At 40.8% G+C, this 22,081-nt stretch overlaps 2 protein-coding genes across 3 annotated transcripts in view; one reads left to right on the top strand and one right to left on the bottom strand.

Annotated features, from left to right (window-relative positions):
- The first annotated feature begins 469 nt into the window (after positions 1 to 469).
- On the top strand, positions 470 to 16,665 carry pcmtd1 (protein-L-isoaspartate (D-aspartate) O-methyltransferase domain containing 1). Its single transcript, XM_076744119.1, has 6 exons — positions 470 to 714; positions 8,894 to 9,350; positions 9,851 to 9,953; positions 10,616 to 10,787; positions 13,383 to 13,506; positions 13,868 to 16,665. Exons 2-6 carry the CDS (start codon positions 9,044 to 9,046, stop codon positions 14,239 to 14,241), a joined length of 1,080 nt encoding a protein of 359 aa, XP_076600234.1. The 5' UTR covers positions 470 to 714; positions 8,894 to 9,043; the 3' UTR covers positions 14,242 to 16,665.
- A 1,386-nt stretch (positions 16,666 to 18,051) lies between these two features.
- The window catches only part of sntg1 (syntrophin, gamma 1), a 30,624-nt gene continuing 26,594 nt past the window's right edge, over positions 18,052 to 22,081 (bottom strand). For both annotated transcript variants that reach the window (XM_076745119.1, XM_076745120.1), the window contains exons 18-19: positions 19,998 to 20,108; positions 18,052 to 19,892 (exon numbers count right to left, since the gene is read on the bottom strand). In XM_076745119.1, coding sequence (XP_076601234.1) covers positions 19,710 to 19,892; positions 19,998 to 20,108 — 294 coding nt within the window. In that variant the 3' untranslated portion in view covers positions 18,052 to 19,709. The remainder of the gene's footprint in view (positions 19,893 to 19,997; positions 20,109 to 22,081) is intronic.

Here is a 22,081-nt window from a genome sequence, read left to right as displayed (position 1 = left end):
TGAGCCGCCCTTCATCTGCAGATAGACAGGTGTGGGCTCTTTACTTCAAATACCTGAAAGGAGTCAAGAGTGTTTCAGGTGGAAAATGACAAAATAATAACACTAATTTCCAATTTGACAACAACATTTGGTCTCAGTAATGGATGTCATTGCCTCTGTAGTGCATCACACTGCTTAATTAAAAATATAACTGACTACACCTGACTCTAAAACACACATATAAACGTACAGTATATGTACACAGGTAAAAAGAGCCTTTGTTATTGTATTGTATGTATATTATTCGGTATGGATTGATTGATTGATAGACTGCAATAAGTGAGAGTATGTACATAAGTAAGGAGTAAACATACTTCAAAAAGTGCACGTACACAAAAAACTACAGACAGACAGACAGACAGATAGATAGATAGATAGATAGATAGATAGATAGATAGATAGATAGATATGAGCAACAGTGCTTCCCTCTATCGACAAAATTTGGAGACCACGTGACCTGTGTTTACATCCTCTTCTCAGCTGTTTCTTTCTTCTCCCACTTCGACACAACGGCTCGCCGTCACTTCTTTACCTTTTCACCCGTCCAGCTCGTTAGCTCGGCGAACTAGCTCGCCCGTAGCCTCTGAAGGGGGCTGTTATCGTCTGAAAGTCGCTGTCACTGACCGTCGCATTGCACATCCACTTCCACGGAGTGAGTTAATGCGACACGGCATTGTGAGTATTTTTAGTTTCTTGGACGCTAACTGTCTTTTTGTCTGTGACTTATCCAGTTTGTGCGGCGGGCAGCGTGACCGTTTTGTTAGCTTTGTTAAATGTGACACGCTATGCTAGCGGTGTTGTGCGTTCGCTGGCTGTGTAACGGGAGCATAAAGAGCCGAGCTTACCTAACCTGCTTTGTCTCTGTTTTGATGATGGCGCACTCAGGCCCACAAAGGCTAACGCTAGCTTGGTTCACTGGCAGCCCAGATGGCTATGTCCGGCACTGGATGCTAACTTATGCAATCAGCACCATTTAAACCCGTCGTTTGACTTGTCAGCGTGCCCAACGTTCGCTACATTCACACATTTTAGCGATGTGTGTACCTGCGGGTTTCAGGAGCCTCAATTGTTTGCATCATCAGGCGGAAGAGGCTCCGACATGTCAGTGTTATGTTATTGTTTTGTTTCTTTGGTGGTGTTTTTCCCCTCAGCAAAACCCAGTAGGCTGCGGGGCTGATATTTCAGCCTCTCCTTAACAAACCGGTTGAGCTAGTCGCTGCTAAAGATTGAGGTTAATCGCACTGCAGAGAGCTGGCCAGCAACTGCGTTTTGGTCGCCAAGTGGGAACAAAAGCTGCGTGAATGCACGCAAACACACAGTCTCTTTTAGTGTGTGGCAGCTTGTGTAATGGATGCTTGACTCTCCGTGTGTTTCTCACAGGTGTGCACGGGCAGGATTAAGAAACAGACGTGATTAATAACGCCCGACAACGTTTCATGAAAACGCTGTTGTTGTTTTGCTCCATCGTCACACGCGCAGTGCGATGAAAGTGTTCGGGCAGCTGATTGGCTGACAGGCTGCCGTCTGTGTGGCAACTGCAGCACGTGACCGGGTAGCGCGCTGATTGGCCTCATCAGGTGTCAGTTGTGGGGATTGAGGAACATCTGTGAACATCACAGCATGTACTGAGTGGCCAGAAAAATAGAAACACCCTGTTGTATAAGTACAGCCTGATTTTATGTTAGTTGCAGTGGTGGAAGTAGTACACAGATCTTTTACTTTAGTAAAAGTAGTAATACCACAGTGTAGAAACACAAGTCCTGCATTAGTTTAATGCAAAACTAAACAGAATGAAAGTATTAGCATCAAAATATACTGAAAGTACCAAACACATTATGCTGAATGGGCCATTTCAGAATTGTATATATTATGTTAAGGGGTTATAATTATTGATATACTCATATGTACTTCACTTAATGTTGCAGCTGGTTATGGTGGAGCTTGTTTAAATTACTTAACATACTGCTGGGTAGCTTGTAAATTTGCTACCAGGAACAATGAAGCCTTATCTTAACCTATAAAGTGCAATTCATTTCTCTATTATATTTTGTATTATTAAGCTGAATATGCAAAGTAACTCAGAATTAAAGATATGAAATTAATGTGGTGGAGTTAAAGCACAATGTTTCCCTCTAAATTGTACTTCAATAGAAGTATACATTAGCAGAAAATGGTAAATGGAAATACTAGTACCTAAAAACAGTACTTAAGTACTTTCCATGACTGGTTAGTTGTTTCTAAATGAGCCACCTTAGAAAACAATGCACAAACTACCATGGAGTTGAATAAACACTTGCAGGAAACAGCTGCAGAAACAGTTAAGACTAGAGGAGCAGCTAATGATTATTGCCAGTATTGATTTATCTACAGTATACAGTATGTATGAAAGAAGTAAAAATAAATAAATAAATTAAAAAAAATCCCAGGGAAATGTCATCACATTACTTTTTTGTACTATCAAGAGTTCAAAAAAAGATGTTCAGCTAAGTGTCACATAACACACAGAGAGGCACACCCTCACAATTGAAAAGCTAAAATCATTATTTTCAAACCGTTTACATGATTGTAAATCCTAATGATGAGGGCTGCAGCTAACAATTACCAAATAATATGCTGGACATTTTCTCAAGTAATAATTTTCTCTATAAAACATCAGAAAATAGTTTAACAAAAAAAAAAACCAAAACATTATTGGATCCCTGAGCCGAAAGTGGCATCTTCAGATGTCTTATTTTGTTCTTCCATCACTCCAAAACCCAATTAGTATCATATATGACAAGGAAAAGTAGCAAATACTCACATTTCAGAAGCTGGAACCAATGAATTTTTGCTTTAAAAAGACTTCAGCCCCGGCTGAATGCACACGTCTGTGACAAACTGACCGCAATTAACAACACTTGAAGTGTATGGTTGCTGGCAGCCTGTGATGCCATCATTCTCATTCCACATCCCTACATCAGAAAGATGATGCGTAACAAGATGGATAAAATCTTCACCATCTTAAAGATGAGACTGAAAGTGAAGTGAACTTTGGAGGCGTTGCAGGTTCATTTAGGTCCCACAGGTCAAGGGAAAGACACATCTGCTTGAGTTGAAAATGTTTTATTTTACGCCCAAAAAGTCCCGCTTATCCCAAAATTGTGTGAGCTCCTTTCATGAATATGCAGAGACAACAGGAGCAAAGGGGAGAGGGTCCAGAGGAGAATCAGTGAAACAACTGGAGTTCTGGTAAATATTGAAAATGTGAGGTTTTTCACAGAAACGCACAGACGCACGGAGTCGGTTCCTGTTGTTAGCCTCGGCTGTCACATCCTTTGGCTGTTTGTGGCTAATTAACACAGTTCGGTGGACAAACTTGCATAAATAAGAAGCGATGCAAATACACTTTTCATTCAGTCTGAAAGCACCATAAGATCTCTAACACTAGCCTGGGGATGGAGTCGGAGGAAAAGCCATATTGTTACCTAAATGAAAGGGTTTTATCCTCTGCTGAGCATCGAGATGTTCAGAGCCTTGCATGGCAGTCGTTCTCGGTTGATTCTACTCTGAGGATGGTACTAAAGGCAGATTCATTATAGTGAGTCTTTATATGGTCTCACCGCTAACAGTGCCCAAAACTGCAACTGGAACTGAAGACGTAACACTGTAACGGCAAGTATAAAGTAGACATCGGTCTTATATAGTGCTTTGAAAAGAAATCCGTCTCACAGGATTGGACAATTGAATTGTACCAGTGTGTTAGGAAGTACACATTTGGCCTTTGTAACGCACAGCAACATGCTGCAACATCACATCAAAAATAGACCCCCAAACTTTTAATAGAAGTGTCAAAGAGGCCTAAGGTCATGGCGGGGGGAACGACATGCAGCTTCCTGTTGGAAGTGTGAACTTGTTACACTGTGTTATAAATATGTAATAAGAGATTATGGGTAAAGGTTTGCCCTGGGCCTGGACACTGGAGGAGGGGTCAGTAGGTCATCAAGACCCAAAGGATGTGTCCTCCGAGATCCAATGAACATATTCAGCAAGTATCATCATATTCCGCTTCTTAGATTTTGAAGTAGATTATGTGAAACTGGGCATTTCAATGCAACAGTAGTGCTAGAAAAAAAGATGACCAAAATCATGCGTGTGCCATGGATCTCTAGAGCAGATTTAACGGGAAGTGGCTCATTAGTTTCTGAGGTATGATGTCATGAAATAAAGAGAGGGACAAGTGGAAATGTGACCTGCTGGTGCCACTAGATGAGGGCTCAAACAGCCATCAGATTCATTCGGAGCAGCTGACTGATCGACCAACACGGCCCTTCCCATGCCTGGGGCCATTTTAGATTTGAAAATAGACCGTTATATTTGTATGGAAAATATTCTTAGTATCGTATTGTTCTTAGTTCATCTGCTTTATTAACAAAACCCTTTGTTTAGAGCAGGGGTGAGGAACCCTCACACTGCAAGAGCGTTTGATCCGGCCAACTGGGCAATTCAGAAATACAAAAAACAAACAACTTCTTTTTTTCAGCAATAAAGAAAGTGGTCTCTGAATGCAACACACACGTCACGGCAGGAAAAATAATGAAGCGAGGCTAATAGAGAGCCAGTCTTAAGGCCGATGGCGTCCACCTCGCCTGATCTGTGAATTCATGCTGCTGCGCCTTGTGCGTAAATGCGCAGAGCATCTCTCCTAAGGGGGAGACAAACGTATCATTTCTGCCGTGAGGGCATCGCTGCAGGTGATTAACATTTTCCTCATTCATAATGAAAAATTTTCACCCACAGTCAGAATGTTTTATGATTTTTATGACGTCGATTTTTGCCTGCGGACATCGCTGCTCTGGGCTCATTACTGCCCCGAACACATTTCAGGCGCAGTCATTTTCCTTGCTTTAAACCCTGAATACAATGTACAGGTGTTTTCTGTTTTTCATCTCACTCCCTCAGCACACAGTTCAGTTCCTTCTACTCGCATCTTCTCACAGAGGAATACTCTGTTTTGAATGTGACTTCAATAATATATTCCTCCTCAGGTACCACTGAAGCAAAACGCACGAGCACGTCTATGAATTTAACTTTGTTTGAACATATTTGCAAACATGTAAATTGTCGCTGAATGAATTTCCCGCACGGCTCGGTCTCATTAAGTACGCCTTCTCCGCTCTTTTATCTGCTATCTTTTCCTTCGACGTGAACCTAACGTGCTCACATTTTAGCTGCAGCGAGTACAGGACAAAACACTCACCCACAAGCCTCAGGAAATGTAAATTCACAGACAGGATGTGCGTATTCACAGCCTGTTGTGAAGTATTAATCAGAAATGTATTTTTCATGGCTGTTGCAGCTTTGAAACACAAGTCATTGCAAATTACAAATGCTGTAATCTGTCATTACAGCATCACAAATTAATTCTGTGTGCTCCTGATCGCAAACGCGAGACTTGTGACTTCTGAGATTCGCATGATTTTGTTCTACTCATACAGATTCTTTATCACACAGGTAGAATTTGCCCTGCTGACAGAGCTGCAAACCACCTGATAAAAGTCTGGATTTAGACTGTGAATGCAGGTAACCATGAGGCTTATCAGTTTACCTCGCGCTGCCTGTGCACGCTGCTGTGCACGTCCCGGTGTGCTGCCTGCACACGTCTTTGGTATTTGGTTACAGCGCTAGACTTGATCTCGTGTTGCCAGCAGATCTGTTACATGTCGTCATCCAGCGTGGTTCAGTGAGTTGTCCCTAACAGGGTCGTAGCAGCCAGTTATGACCTGAGATGGCGTCGATGCACTTTTTAAACACACCAGGGGTCAAGCCAGGACACCGTGTGTGTGTGTGTGTGTGTTTTACGAATGGATTCCCATTTCTAAAGAGACATTTTATTTTTTGGTGCAGGACTAGCTTCATTATTACAACAAATGTTATTACCTAGTAGGTCCTTTCTGATTTGTCGTAAAGGAGTGGGTGAATAATGGCCCCTGTTCGGAGACTCGTCGTCGCTCTGACTGTACAGCAGTACCCAAAAGCAATTTGCTTGTCGAATACTTCGCCTGACCCATTTTCCCAGATTGTCTTTCAACCGCGTTCAAGTCAAAGGACTGTGTATTACAGAGAGGGTAGAAAAACTAGGATAAAAAATACACTGCTGTACAATCAGTGATGGTGAGCGAATCAATGATTTTTTTTGGCCTGCGAGGAAGCGCCAGTGGAAAATTAGCTTACCAGGCCTCCCACTACAAAGTCACCTCTGAATTTAATCTGTATTAGCTGAGTCAGATGTGGAGATGCTGAGGAGGCAGAGAGGGAATTCAAGACTTGTCTCCCTTGGCTGCGTCTCCAGCTATTCCCATTCACTCCGTGCCAGTGTGAGACGTTTTAGTTATCAAAGCATCTATAAAACGTTTAAAGAACACCATGTGTTCGGAGTTTCCTCTTTTTTACTGCGATGTGGTGCTCAAGAGTTCAGTATTACACAGTAAAGCCAGTAGCTTAGTACTTACAGTATGAGTTACTTTGAAACCGCCAGAGATCTGTGTGTTTTAATTGGCCCCACGATTCCCTTTTTGCCTTGTGTACCCTAAAAATAGAAGGGAAATGTCCGCTTGTGACCCCTCATCACAGTTTCGGGCTGTAGTGTGGACATTTGGTTTGAACAGTTTGACAAAAGAGTGATTTTAGTATGCTGTCAGACTGTTTCACTCTAGAATTAAACCTGCGACAATTAATTAAATGATTTATCGTTTAGTCCAGCAGTTCACCAAAGGGCCAAATCCCAGCACAGTTCACAACTACAAAAAGAAAGACAACTCAAAAGTCAGCTCCATGCTTTACCGCAAATCCCCACAATGCTCCGCCAAGGCCCACAACTCCTGGAGAAACTCCAGAAACACACACACCTTCCAGATTGTTCCTCCTCCTGACACAGACTCCAGAGAGGCTGATGTTATCCATGAGAAGTATATTGTAGTAGTTATGTATGGTTGGGTTTGGTTTGGGAACCACTGATCAGTCAAGTTTATTTTGAGAATAAATGAATCATTGAAATCACTGTTTTAAGCCAAAAACCAACTCCAGTTTCTCAAGTGTGAGAATTTGCTTCTTTTCTCCGTCTTCTTGATCCAGTATGTAGAATATCTTTGACTGTTTGTTGGAGAAAACCAAACTTTTGCTGACGTTAGCTTGTGCTCTATGATACTGTGATGGACATTGTTTTCGCTGCTTGCTGGTCTTTTATAGACCAAACATTAATCTAGAGAATAATCATTAGTTGGAGCCTCACGAGGGGAAAGAAAGAAGAAACGATAGATGAAAGTCTCTCTGTGACCTCTCAGCTTTGTCTTGGCCAAAAAGACGTGTGTGTTAGCTCGGATTGGGTGATGTGACGTTTTTCTGCCTTGAGCGGTTTTACGACCGTTTCTGGTAGCTGATCTTTATTATCATTGTGTGTGTTTGGCTGCTGTGTTGTGGATAACAGAAATCAATGCGGAGGATGGATTTATGGTGATATTGAGTTTTTATGGTTTTTGCATCAGTGTGATGATGCACCTTTTTTCAGTGTTAGCCAATAAACATTCTTGGCTGGTTACTGCTGGTTATTTGTCCATCAACAGTTCTTTTAGTAGGTTTTCCAGAAACAATAAATATGACGATGAATATTGATTATGTAGTATAAAGTAATGTGCCATGATAGAGGGTTTTATCCCTTTGAAGTCAGCTGTCTATTACAGGATACCTCCCTCTGGACATAACAGAAAGTCAATTCATTTATTTATTAAAACATTACAGCTGCAACTAATGATTATTTCCATTATTGATGTATTTGCCAGTTTTTCTGATGTGTTTTGTCTTGAAAATGTCGGAAAATAGTTTCCCAGACGGCAGGCTGACGTCTTCAGACTGCTCGTTTTGTCCGGCCAACAGTCTAAAACATAAAGATATTCAGTTTACGGAGCCAGACGTCCAAGAAAACCCAACAAATGTTCATATTTGAGGCAATTCTTGGCATTTTTCCATCAGTGAGAAGAATGCTTTCCTGTTGCTTTCACGAATCAATTAAGCTAATCGTTTCAGCTCTAATAACGTTCCATATAGAGCTCGGCACAGGGCGTTTGTCTGTGTGATATATTACATCAACGCATGATGGAAATAGTTCATACTTCATTTTTACATGACAAATAGAGCTTTTTCACAACAGATATTTTGTAACGTGGAAATCACAGATGTCACAAATTACGTCCATGACGGCTCTTTTCCATTAAGCCGGTGTGTATTATACCAGGGCCCGAAAACGAATGGAGGTTATTAATTATACCTGCGCTCTTCCTGTTTTGACGTGTCACAATGTTTATGGTGAAAAAAAAAAAACAACGTATGTTGAATATGCATAAACAACCTGTAAAGGGGTGTGTAAGTGTAAGTGTGTGTTTTGGGGTTAATCTGTGCAGTGGAGGTAATGCGACATGCAAAACAGTGATCTCGTGGCTGCCCGAATGAGGCCGTAAATTATGTTATCAAATTAAAATGCCTTAATGTTGTGTTATTGGATTGTTTTCAAACATGACATTTTGGTGAATTTATTGTTTGCAATAAATATTCATTCATATTTCATTAAGTCCGTTACAAAGGCGTTGAGAAACATAAATTGTTGATGTTTCCATCCTGAAGGAAATTCATTTGGAAAATCACAGCTGGAGCTTAATGCTTTCATTCGTTCTTCAGCCTGTTTCGCTCACAGCTGTTAATTCGACATCAATCCCATCTTTACCTGTACCAGCGTCTTAAATCTGCACTGTACGTGTAGATCTGGCCGGACGCCGTGTTCCCACACCGGCGCGTTGCCATAACGCCTTTATGTCATGTTTCTCAGGTCACTGGACATGAACGTTGTCTGAGCTGACGTCTGAGGAGTCACAGCGGCAGCATTCTTCAGTCCGCCGTTCATCTCCATGCCACTCTGAGGAGGAATCACTCATCCTGAGCACGAGTTCGGCCCCTGTGTTTCTCTTCTCTTTGCACCATGGGGGGAGCCGTGAGCGCCGGGGAGGACAATGACGACCTCATTGATAATCTGAAGGAGGCCCAGTATATTCGCACGGAAAAAGTTGAGCAGGCTTTTCGGGCCATAGACCGCGGGGACTACTATCTGGACGGCTACCGGGACAGTGCCTACAAAGACTTGGCGTGGAAGCATGGCAACATACACCTGTCTGCTCCCTGTATATACTCAGAGGTGATGGAGGCCCTCAAACTCCAGCCAGGACTTTCTTTCCTCAATCTGGGCAGTGGAACCGGCTACCTGAGCACAATGGTTGGCCTCATCATAGGTGAGCGTAGAGTACCCTTTCCTCACAGCTGTGTTGTTTCATGTGTGGGAAGAGCACAGATGGTCTGGAAAATCTCAATAAACAGGTTTACGATGAAAGTACAGTGTGTGCCTACAAATCGGCATCAATCATAATAGGACCACAATGATTAATTTGACAGTTTTCCTGATTTGTTTAGTTGTTTGGCCGATAAAATGTCAGAGATTGTGAAAGATGCCCATCACAGTTTCTTAAAGGGGCTGGTTTTGTCTGGCTAACATATGAAAACCAAAGAATATCCAGTTTACACTCACATAAAACAAACAGCAAATCCTCAAATTTGACATTTTGTGAGAAAATTAGATTATTTGATGCATGTTTGGTGCATATTATTATTTTTGGGTCAAACGATAAATCCTTTAATTGTTTCAGCTCTACGGGATGCTATAATAGGAGGTGAGTAATGCAAAAAAAAAAAAAAAAAAAAAATTGTTCCTGTTGTTTTTGTTTTTTTTTCCAAGGGCCCTTTGGTGTGAACCATGGAGTTGAGCTCCATAAGGACGTGGTTGAATACGCCAGAGAGAAACTGGATGATTTCATAAAGAATAGTGACAGCTTTGATAAGTAAGTAATGCTTTAAAGGAATGTTTCATTTTGGCAAATACGCTGATTCGTTTTCTTGCCAAGAGATGGAGAGAAGATTGGGGCCACTCTGAAATGTGTGTGTTTAATGGTAAAGATACAGCCAGCAGCTGTTAGCTTAGCATGAAAGCTAGAAACAAAGGTAAGAAGGTAGCCTGGCTCAGCCTGAAGGCGATATCTGCTAAAGCTAATTAATCTTATATCTCATTTCTTTGTTTCATATCCAAACATTGAGCTTTGGAGGTGCTGAAAGGTGGATTTTGTAACCTTTAGACAGAGCCGGTCTACCCTGTTTCCTGTCTTGCTGCTAAGCTAAGCTCAGCTAACCAGCTGCTTGATGTTGTCTTAAATTTAGCAGACACATTTTCTCAGCAAATTCTCGAAATGTAAGCAAATTTGCCAAAATGTCAAACTGTTCCTTTAGCACAACTTGAATGTATTCAAACCACATGCACTAGTAACTAGTTTTACCTGCCAGTTTTTCTCTTGCGGACCTTCGGGCTTTGTTTTGCAAATTAAAAACATTTAAATCTCCCTAATTCTGTTCATCTGATTTGTTTATAATAATAATAATTCTGTCTCAGCTCACAAATGATCTCTGTTGATCTATGTTATCCACTGTACCTGCTATTATTTTCTCCCAGGTTTGAGTTCTGTGAACCCGTCTTTGAGGTGGGGAATTGCCTCGAAATCTCGACAGACAGCCACCAATACGATCGCATTTACTGCGGCGCAGGAGTGCAGAAGGACCACGAAAACTACATGAAAGTGCTGCTCAAAGTTGGAGGCATTCTGGTGATGCCAATAGAGGATCAGGTAAGTCCCTCAAGCCATCAGGCTGGTACAGAATCAACAAATCATGATTGCTATTCAAAATGCTAACACACAAGGGCAAACGAGGTGAAATAGCTTTGACCTACGAGGCCGGTTATGCAACCTTCACATGCATTATTGAGCCACAACTGCCCCTGGATTTGAGCAGCCGTGCAAGGAGCACACACTGGGCTGTATAAATAAATGTTTTATTTAAAACGGTGGATGTGTGAGTGTGAACAGACCGTGGGGCATGTAAGAGGGCATTAAGAATATTTTGGGAAGTAGGTGGAAGAAATGGTTGGCAGGTACCTTCTCCAGGAGGGAGGACGTCTCGACAGAGTCACAGTGAAGGATTGTGGCCAATTTAAAGAGAAAAACGGAGCCGGAGCGATGCAAAGTTTGACCGAGGTTAAACGTTGAGACGCGAAATTTGGATGTTTCATGTTGTCTGTTGAGTGTGAAGGAGTTCAGAGAGAAAAATATACTTCAACCAGTCACATGTTTCGCTGTGTTTTTTTTGTAAGGAACACAGAAGGCATTAGTAAGAAGGAACGCAGCCTACACACTTATGAATCATGGTGGAGAGAATAATTAAACGTAGTTTTGATCAGAGATCTAAACAGCGTGAGAGCTGCATCACGCTGTAGTACGGGGAGAATAGATCTTTTTGGAAATGCTGACATACTGCATGATTATCTCCAAAGACGTGGCAGGGCGGTCATGTAGTCCCTCCACCTTCTGTCTGTTGATATAACCTTTAGATACAGATCATCATTCAGTACTCAGTGCTGGTCGACGCCCTCTGAAACATAAATCTGCTCAGGAACTACTCTTAGCTTTGATCGTGTCGCATTTATGAGCCTCAATCAGAACTCTGTAAATGTACATGTTTGCTTGTACTGTGGATATGTTGAAAGAAAAAACACAGACCTTGCAGTGACAGTGAGTCTTATTGTGTTGAATGAAGTACATTAAAGATGGCTATGAATGGATGAACTTTCATCTTGCTTCAAGGCGTCCATGGTATCGGCTCATATTAATGGACCTGTTGTGTGCCACTCGAATGCCCCCCCGAGCCATTACACCTCCCCCTACCAAGATACACACTCACTTTATCACCACGCACGATGAGTCCACAGCCTCCTTTAATTGTGTTTTGATAACTGTCATGCTGTGGACTGGTAATTACTTGTTATGGCCCGAGCCACCAGATATCTGTCATCTGCTGAAGGCTAACTTCTCACACCAGCAGACACTTTGATGAGATGTCTGGTCGGGGCGAGCCATAGGACGACGCACCGCAGACTATAAACACCTCGATTCGTCGGCAGAATTAATCGGCTACTCTTTTGATAATTGAATCATCGTTTAAGGCGTTTTTCAAACAAAAGCGTTTAATGATGTTTAAGGGCTCCGGCTTTGCTGCTTTCGCTTTTCTTTGTCTGACAAAACAACACACTGGAAGGCGTCGCCTTCAGTGCCTTTAAAGGGCTGTTTGTTTTATGGAGTCATTGATTCATTGAGGAAATAATTGCAACATCATGATTTTGAAAATAGTTATTAGCTGCAGCAGTTCGAGATTTTCTTTCCTTTCATATATCTGGTAGCTTGAGGACATTCTGGGCAGAATTGATTGATGGCAGTGGAAGAATTTTGCAATCAGAAGTCTCGTCTGATTGGATGAATTTGAACTTTTAATTTTGGGCCTTTGTCAGAGATGTCTATCGTCGTTTCTGACGGCGTCTGTGTGCGGTTTGGTTGTCTTATCTCATTCCTTCTGCTGAACTCTCCCTCTTCTTGATCTCAGCGAAGCCACCTGATTGAATAAAGATTTCAATTATTCTTATTTGGTGTGGTTTGGCTTCAGTGTGATAAAGTATTTTGATTGGCAGCTCTTTCAATTTGCTGCATTAGTCAAAAACAGACTTTTCTGTTTTATCTAGTATGAATGTCTGAACGGATTTCAAAGACAATTTATATCCATATTACTATATAAACTTCGATGTATTGTGGTAAAGGATTTTACTGCCCATCCCTCGTGTCTGGTCCATTAATTTGTCCAGCATCGACACAATTGTCTTCCCTGTCTTGATGCTGTCAGATGGCTCTTTCAGCCCACTGGCAGTAATCTGTTCATATAAAAATCAACTGGAGTTAATGTTTCATGAACCTATTTGACATAGCGGCATATATGCAAATCTAAAGGAGGGCCTGCTTCTTCTCCAGGGGCATGGTTTATATTTCTCTGGGTACACACTGTTTGCACATCTGCCAACCATAATGAACACCTGGAATTTGGAGAAGATCATTAGATGTGCGCATGTTATTTAATAAGCAAAGACTACGCTAATAATTGGAACAGTGTATTGCTGGTATCTGTAGAAAAGACACATCCCTTAAGAATCATCTCTGTTCAGGTGGCAAATTAACAAAAACACAGTTAGCATTGAAGATGTAAGATCACCAGCTGAAAAAATAAATACATTTTGAAGAAACGGCGGCTCCAGCCTTCAGTTTTTGCTGCCTAATAATACACAGTGTTTCATATTTCATGAGTGCTCAAGTGTTGAGTTTAGGTTTTGTCTCTTAATGCAGCTGACCCAGATAACCAGGACTGGCCAGTGCACATGGGAGAGCAAAAACATCTTGGCGGTGTCCTTTGCCCCCTTGGTCCAGCAGAGCAGAGCTGATGGAGAGAAGCCTGACACTGTCCAGCTGCGTAAGTTCTTTAGCCGCTGCTCCCAACAAAACACAACAAAGAAACCCTCAGAGTCTCTGTCTTATGATGCCTAACTGCTCTTGATGTGTAAGGCGGGCGATATTTTAAAGTCAGGCAGTACATACAAAGTGATGTGATGAGACGTTTCCTACAGCAGTGTTTGCTTTGACACATGAAGCTCGCCTTGCAGCTGCTCCATAGAGCCAAATCTTTCCTTGAAATTCTGAGACGCAGTTTTTCTTCTTTGACAGTCTCACTTGTTTATGCTGACCTAGTTGAAGGCCCGGTGCAGCTATATGGATTATTCTTATTTCCGTGGCGCATCGCCCTGAAGCCCTGTGTCGTCTCTCTTTGTCCTCAGCCCCGGTGACTGTCCGCAGCCTTCAGGATCTGTCTCGGATCTACATCCGCCGCACCCTCAGAAACCTGGCCAACGAGGACAGTCAGGGGAAGGGGATGGTGCAAAGAGTTCCCCAGAAGCGCAAACGCAGGCGCTGCCGGCGGCGTCGCATCAACACCTATGTCTTTGTAGGCAACCAGCTGATCCCTCAAATGGTGGAGAGCGAGGAGGAGGAGCACCCCGAGGAAGAACACAAGGAAGTGGAGGAGGAGGAGGAAAGAGACGTTGGCGACATTGAAATCCTCAAGCAAGTGAACATGTTGAGAGACCAAATATTGGCTTTGCCGCTGCCTGAGTCACTGAAAGCATATTTGCTGTATTACAGAGAGAAATGACTGATATCCACTTTTAACGGGTGCAGCGCCTGCTGAGATGCTTTTCTTCACCCTTTTCAGTACAAATGTAGCATTATTTCCATTAAATCTTGATGGCAGAACTGTAACAGAAAGAGGCGTCAACGATAATATTGGATAATAATGTTATGATTGTCACGAGTTGTTAGTTTTTGTTGACATTTTCTTTTGATTTGTATATCAAAAAAAAAAAAAAAGAACCATGTAAAAAGTAAACTAAACGAACAGAGTTTCAGCAGCCCTCGTTTTGAGATTCAGATTTTATCACAATGTCAGGATTTCTGCACGAGTGTGCGGATTGAAAATTGTATAAAAAAAACAAAGTTCTTACTATATTTGTTAAAATGTGATCATGCTAAGATGAAGACTTTTATTGCAGCTTTTTTAGAAGCTTTAACTTACTATCAGTGTCGGATGATTTGGTGATGCTGAAGAGAGCAAAAAAAAAAAAAAAAAACGCATAAAGGCAAATGAGGCCACATCCTCCCAGTCTGAGTTCAAGAGTAAGACGCATAATCGTGCATCAAATCATGAATGGGACTCTTGTGTCGTTACTCTTCGTGATATTTCATTTTGGGTCAGTGTGTTTTGTACCTTCCTATTACAAGAGATCATTGAGAGACTAGACTGGTTCATAATGTTTTCTACAGGGCACCTTTCGATGTAACTTTTTCTACAGGGTGCTTTCATACTTGTGTTTTCTCACTTTGCGTATGAGCAGCTGACATCCTGCTCGGTGTGACAAGGTCTCGTAGGCCCTCTCCTCTCCATGCTTTTCTTTCTCTTCTTGATGCAAATAGTATATTAGTTGAATGAATCATACCAGAAATAATGATAAAGCTGATGACGGGTGTTCAGTGATTCACATGTTCAGCTTTTTTAAAGGAGGGAACTGCTAACGTGGGGGTTTTAGTCATTAATGAGTACATGCATGCATATACTGTATATGTGGTGGGTGTTCCTGACGTTGCTTCACATCTTCTGATTGGTCACTGGAGGTGATGTCCCAGGTGATCAAGTCTGGAAATGTTTGACATAAGACAAAAGAAGAAGAATCAATTAGATGGCCTTGAGACAAATCTCAAGTTCTGTATAGAACTGCTCTTTTTTTTTTAATCGAAGACAATGCAAATCAGAATCTCTGAGGATTTTGAAGCCTTTTGTATCCTGGACTGTCGAATTGTCCAGCAAAGCACCTTATTCTGCAGTCCTCAAGTGGAGAAAAGAAAAACAAAAAAAAACAAAAAAAAAAAGGTGCCATTTTTTTGGCTTAATTTGTACTGTGGACTGGACTTCTTGTAACATAAAATCCTGTTTAATCAAAGTACAATTTGCTTGCAGAACCTCCCTGATAGTGATGGCTTTTAAGTGCCAACGTATCCCATCACATTAGGACTTCTGTGAGTTTGCTGGCACAGCGAATTGACCCAGACAAATGGTATATTTCTACAAAAACATTCCACAGTGAAAAAAAGCAAACAGCACATCACGGATAGATGTCACACTTTTTTTCTTCATGCTTTTACCGTCACAGACTCGGAAATTTCCTTCATCTTACTTTGAATGCATAATTTAGTATTCCAAAAGCTGAGTTGAATGTTGTTGATATTAATTCTATTCAATATTACAGTGATATATATGTACTGTTATCATATGATTCTGCATACAGTTTAATTTGCATTTGGTTTGTTGTAGCGCCCTGTTGCTGTACTGTATCTTGACACTGGGAACTCTGTAGATCAAAAACTCCACTGCTGTCTGTTAAATAGATAAGATATATTAGTGCTATAGAGGTCTTCATTTTGTTCTGGTGTAATGAAAAATATTTTGTTTGAAAACGGGGGTGATTATTCTATTAGTAGTTTGTGTGTGAAGAGGTAACATTTATTTTCTGTAAGGTTTTTTTTTTTTTTTTTTTTTTTTTACATTCATCAGAAAGCTTTGCAAGTAAGCAATAATGGAACAATTTCTCACTTTATAATTACCAATAACAACATAGTCCCATTTGATTTGCCTAGTATCCATTAAAATTCACATGACCAATTACAGGCATGCAACAGTTTATATACCATTATCTAAAATGTAATTGCTAATTAGAGAGCGCATTAAGTACTGAAAGCAGGGGACCTACAACCTCGACTCTCAGGTCACGCCTTGCACCAAAGTTAATGGGACTGCTGTGATTACGTTTAATGTGGACGAGAGTCGACTACAAAAATGGCACCCAGTAAAGACCAAGTCATCACGAGTTCTCTGCTTTTCTATTAAGTTAATTTGTCAGGAGCCAAAACAGTTCTGTTGCAGCTGATCAGGCCTAGGTTGATTCCTCATAGTGTGTGCAGTTCATTTTGAAAATGTGTTGTTTCTCCGTAAATGTTTGGCACAAAAATAAAGGTCACAATCACACCACGCCTCTTCTAATCATTGCAGTGGCTCTGTTCAGTCTTTCGCTTCCCCAAGTACGTCCAACGTGGCCAAGGAGTCGAATGAGTCGTCACTGCGAGCAGATGAGGACGAAAGATGCCGCTCGTTGGCATGTTTCTGATGACCTTTTATGTTACTGTCACTGCGACTTTGAACTGATAACAGAAGGCTTCTCTGATCAACTTACAGATGATGCATTTGCTGTTTGAAAGCCTGTGCTGCTCAATGAAAATATTAAGTGACAGGCTGTGTGAGTGTGATAAAATAAACTTCAGTGACAACTCTGAGTTACCCGGTGCAGCTGTAACCCGTTCATCCGACAGCCAGAAACAAGTAAACAGACCCTTACCTGCACACAGACTGCATGCATAACAAATTTATAGTTTAACATACTTGATGTCTGACAGAACTCCTCGACCTCTGCCTGCAGGAAACAGATGGTTTGACGGAAACAGGAGCTGCTGTGTGAAATCAGTTTTCCTTGAATTTATTGCAAAATACTGAATTCTCTGAAATCTGAAACTGTAAAGCTACTCTTCCAGACAAGGAATTCACTGAGCTTAAAAGGGTCACAAACAGACTTTGATTGTTCTCCCATGAGCCATACAAGGAGACAGATTTTAAATGGTTGGAATGGAAACAGCAGAGGAAAAGATATCCTGACTGTGAGTCCCTAATGTGATTCAAACTCCAGAAATCAATACTTTTCTTCCAAGAAAAAAACAGCTCAGTAGCATCTTTCATGAGATGCAGGTTTCAAGCTCTTCTGCTTAACATATTAATGACATATGATTAGTTCAACTTATACATTATACTTAAATTATATCACTTGATATCTGGATGTCGATGAATACACATTTAATAATCAAAGAATATTTTAGTACACTGAAGCTATTCTTCAGTTTGAAAGTGTATAGACTTCATCAAAAAGTAGCACATGCAAGTGCACCACAGTGCAGTCAAGGTAATGATCCAACACAAGTGAGATAATGTGTTCATTTATAAGATTATATTAGTGTGATTGATATTGTTACTGTTGGACAGAACCAGGCTAGCTGTTACCCCATTTTCAGTCTTTGTGCTAAGCTAATCGTAGCAACATGGTTCCAATCTTCTTATCCAAATCTGAGTAAGAAAGTGTACAAGCGTAGTTGTCCAAATGTTGAATTACTCCTTTAAGTGTAGCCAAGCAGTACTTATATTTACATATCATGAATACACTAAGTGCAAAATCACTGTCAAAAACAAAGTTTGTAATAGTTTATAACCACCTGAAAGTGTCATTTGATTCTTGGGTAAACTGGATTTCATACGGAAAAATTGGTGGAATATCCACACGTGAAAAACAAAACGAGCCACGAGCCGAGCCATGTTACAAAAGTTCTTATTTATTAATTTATTACACAGCATATTTGTTAATAAAACATCTGCAAAAAATAAAATAAACCTCACTCTCTAGATCCTGTGTTATAGGGTATGCAACCGAGATAATTTTAAAGCACGAAAGCATCACTCAGACTTTCTTTGCATAGACTGCACCGCCATTAGTCTCCCTCAGACACTCATGTCAGCTTAACAAGCGCGCACAGTGCCAAGCACTTTACTGACCCCATTTAATTTACTATCCTCTAGAGTTTACTTACCCATGGGCCTCTTCTGTGTGGATTCTGCTTTGTAAATGGAAGGTAAGAGCATGACTAATTGTGCTAATTGACCTGAACTCTTTTTGAATAGTTTAGTTGTCACTCTGCTGCATTTATAAACAGTTTAATACAGAGTGAAGTTTGTAGGGGCATGTCGAACCTGTAGAGGCCGTGACGCTACATGTTTCTATTGTCCTCGCGCTGTGTTTTCTCATCGTCAGTGAATAGTCGTTATCATATTTACAAGCTGAAGTCAGACAAAAGATAAAATGTTCCAAAAATACACCATAGCTGATGTTATTCTTTTAAATTGGTCCGTAGAGTAAATGATGAGAGAGAGCACGAGGTTATGAGCTACCTAGCTAGTCGTCTCTGGTGCACATCAAATTAACAAATGCCATAATCCCTACAAGTAATCCCTCAAGTAATCGCAATAATTGATCATTCTTTGAGTTCATCTGAATGTCAGTGTTTATTTACATAATCAAGTTTTGGGGGGAAAAATGCTATAAACATGATGGAAGGTGTTTCTAATCATGTTTAGAGTGGTATTGTCGGATTATGGTCGTGTACACGGTGAACCTGATTATCAAAGTGTCACTCGTCACCCATGCAATAAAAACTGCACTTTCATACAGCCTTTCTCGCCAGGAATCCAGGAAACAGCTCTGTTCTGACCTCAACCTGTGGGCGTACGTCTTGTGAAGAGAAAAAGAAAGGAGGAACTTGATCTAAAGCATAAATTTTGTTGCTGCCAGAAAACCTCTGTGTCAGATTCAGGTCTGATTGGTGCTGCCATTTGGCTCTTCGTTCATCTCTAATCACACTCCCGTGGTAAATCAATTTCACTGCTAATTGAAGTATGAATGTTGGTAAAAGTTTTCGTCTCAAGAACACACAAAACAATGGAAATGAAAGCGTCATCATATCCAGTGTCCAGACAAATCCTCACAGAAGTTCAAGTGATGTACTGTCTGATGTGGAGCAAAAAAGGCCAAAATCTAATTTTTTTTAACTCAAAATCTTCAATCTTGAATAAAATGACATAGAAAAGCAGACTTCTTAGGAAAAGAACTGCAGTTTTCTCCGTGATGTGTTGATTATAAGGATGTCTGAGGATCAAGAGAAGGACAAATTCACTTAAAAACATCTTTGAATCGCACATTTTGTGTCCACAGTGTGTTTTTGGGAAGTTTCTCAAAGTAGAGGTTCATGTTTAGGTCCACAAGTATTCCAGAAATCTGAAAGGTATCAAGTATATCACTCCCAAAGAGGTCTTTTATTCCACATCTGGATGCAGCTGTCATAATTTGAGCATTTTAGGCCACGGTCGCATCTAAGTCCAGCGTCCTTTTAGAAGGCGTCTGGGGAGGGCAGCGACTGTCAAGTGGCGTATTTGAGTTTAGGTGTCTGTGAATTACATGAGATACTGGAAAGAGAAGGGAATCCAGTGGTAGTTGCGGTGCCTTGGCTCTCCACAAACATCGGGTCCAGGCAAGCAACTTTGGCAGCAAAAAAAGCGTGAATACAGTGAAGCACGGCGAAGAGGTTTGAGAACTCCAGCTCCTGAAAGACAGACAACATCAATACTCAACACTTTCAAGAAACTTGCTGCTTTGAAACTGAAGAACATTTGACACGCAGCATTAAAAACCTCTCAAAGTGAATTACCTTTGCTTCAATCGATTTGGAGTCTTGATTTTGGAACAAAAACTTGATCTTGCTTTTTCCATCATCAGATGATCCTTTCAGCTGGGAGAACTTGTATCTCCACAGCACGGCCTGGAACATACACAGATTATAGGAGTCTCACTTTAAACAACTAAGACACAAACTTTCAAATCTTTATTTACTGTAATGTAATTTGTGAATTCCGTCTTGCGCCACTATTTCATGAATAATTCTGGTTAAAATCCACACGGATCCGGTGAGAAATGGGGCACGTCAGCAGATCAACCAGATACCAGTCGTTGTGAGATATAAACTTGTTATTTTTGCCACTGGGAAATTTAACAAGCCACAGCAATTTCACCTGAAATAGCAGAGCTTCCTTCAGTGATTCAATTAGTGCTGAACTGAATAAACAAAAGCTGCACGGCGAGCCAGACGACAGTCAGTTTCCAGACTGATTCCTCAGGTAGACAGCTGGCCAGGCTGTGCACATGAATATGTATCTGTTCTCTACATACTGCAATACTGCACTAACCGTTCCTGCCACTGTTCTCATGACTATAACACCAGTGTGATTAATGCGGCATAAAAAAAAATCATGTTTAAAATACCACACGCAAGAAACGCCGCTGTGATATATTTGAAACTTGTTTGGAAGTCAGAGCGGATATTCATGAGCGTCACCTCTCCACCTTCCTTTAAAACCCAGCCTGACTCCGCTCACTGTGACAGAGGTGACGATATCACAATCTCCTTCGTGTCAAGCACCCAATATTATATCTGTATTGTGACCTACATGGAGAAATTCTGTGTCGCTTGTGTTTCCTCATAGGGTTACACTCTCATGAGACGCACTGTTGTTGTTGTGCGATAAAGCAGGTGGTCTGTAACTAATGAAATTAGGGGCAATGCTCCCGTGTCTTATATCTTATATTTCAACTTAACTATGTTTCAGGAGGAAATGTCGTACTCCAGTACATTTATGTGACAGCTGCAGATGCTAGTTACTTTACAGATTATATTACAGCTGACTTTATAGAGCATGTTGCTGTAGATTAAATTAGCGGACAGTATAAATGAATTAAATTAGCTCCACTTCAACCAGCTACGGCCTTAAACTAAGGCTTAAACATTAATGCGTCAATGAAAATCCAATATTACATAAATCAAACACTGACAGCAGCCATTCTCCTGTGTAAAGATATACTTTTACTTTTGATACTGTAAGAGCTCTTCACTATTGGCTTTGAGCATTTGATTCATTCTAGATATTCACTTTGTTTACATAGATGTTTTTGCTTTTGCCAGTTGTTTGTATAGTTTTGTTTTGTAAGAATTATGGGTAAGGTTAAGATCTGCATGCACCTGGGAGGGCATTATGTTTGGGGTTTTTTTTTGCATTGGAGCATGACACACAGCTGCAGCCATGATGTATTTGTTCTTTGTTTGCAAAAGCTTTTGTACACACATTTAATTTCCTTTTGAACGCGAGCACTTGACAAGTTTATATTAAATTCGAGGTGTTTGCTTGCTGTTTCCCTAATTGGTTTGTGTATTTGACAAATTAGCTCTTTAATTTAGCAGAACTTCCTACAAGATGAACTTTCTGAGCCTCTGTGTGAAACTACCTTTTCATACATAAAAATGTTGCTCTTTACATGTTATATGTCTCAATTATTATAACTACAATACAGTCACTGCTTTATCAATTTGTCCATTATGTATACCCATTTATCACAGGGTCTCTACAACCTGGACAGGGAGTCACTGCTATTTGAGTAATTGTGTCTCAATTGTTATCCTTGGTCTATAGACTCAAATTAAGATTTTTTTTTAATGTTATATTTATAAAAACCAGAGCCATTGTGAAGCATCTCACTGGGCCCTGAGTCTGCAGATTACTTGTCGAACATTGTGTTTGTGCCGTCTCCGACTGAAACAAATTCAAACATGGTCGTTGAAATTTGCCAATAGCAGCTTTTAATTACAGAGTAATCCCACCCAGTGTATTGTCTGCAATTGCAGTGTACATATGGATTGTGTTTTGTGCATTTCTCTCTGTAAACAATACGCTGGCAACATTT

The sequence above is a fragment of the Chaetodon auriga genome, chromosome 12 (assembly GCF_051107435.1).
Source record: "Chaetodon auriga isolate fChaAug3 chromosome 12, fChaAug3.hap1, whole genome shotgun sequence".
In the NCBI taxonomy this organism is placed as follows: Eukaryota; Metazoa; Chordata; class Actinopteri; order Chaetodontiformes; family Chaetodontidae; genus Chaetodon; species Chaetodon auriga.
Note: the sequence above shows the minus strand (reverse complement) of the source record. Positions and strands in the feature narration are given on the sequence as shown.

Coding starts and splice junctions, on each gene's coding strand:
- pcmtd1 (XM_076744119.1), top strand. CDS start 9,044: ATGGGGGGAGCCGTGAGCGCCGGGGAGGACAATGACGACCTCATTGAT. Junction 9,351..9,850: donor AATGGTTGGCCTCATCATAG/GTGAGCGTAGAG, acceptor TTTTTTTCCAAG/GGCCCTTTGGTGTGAACCAT. Junction 10,788..13,382: donor TGATGCCAATAGAGGATCAG/GTAAGTCCCTCA, acceptor CTCTTAATGCAG/CTGACCCAGATAACCAGGAC.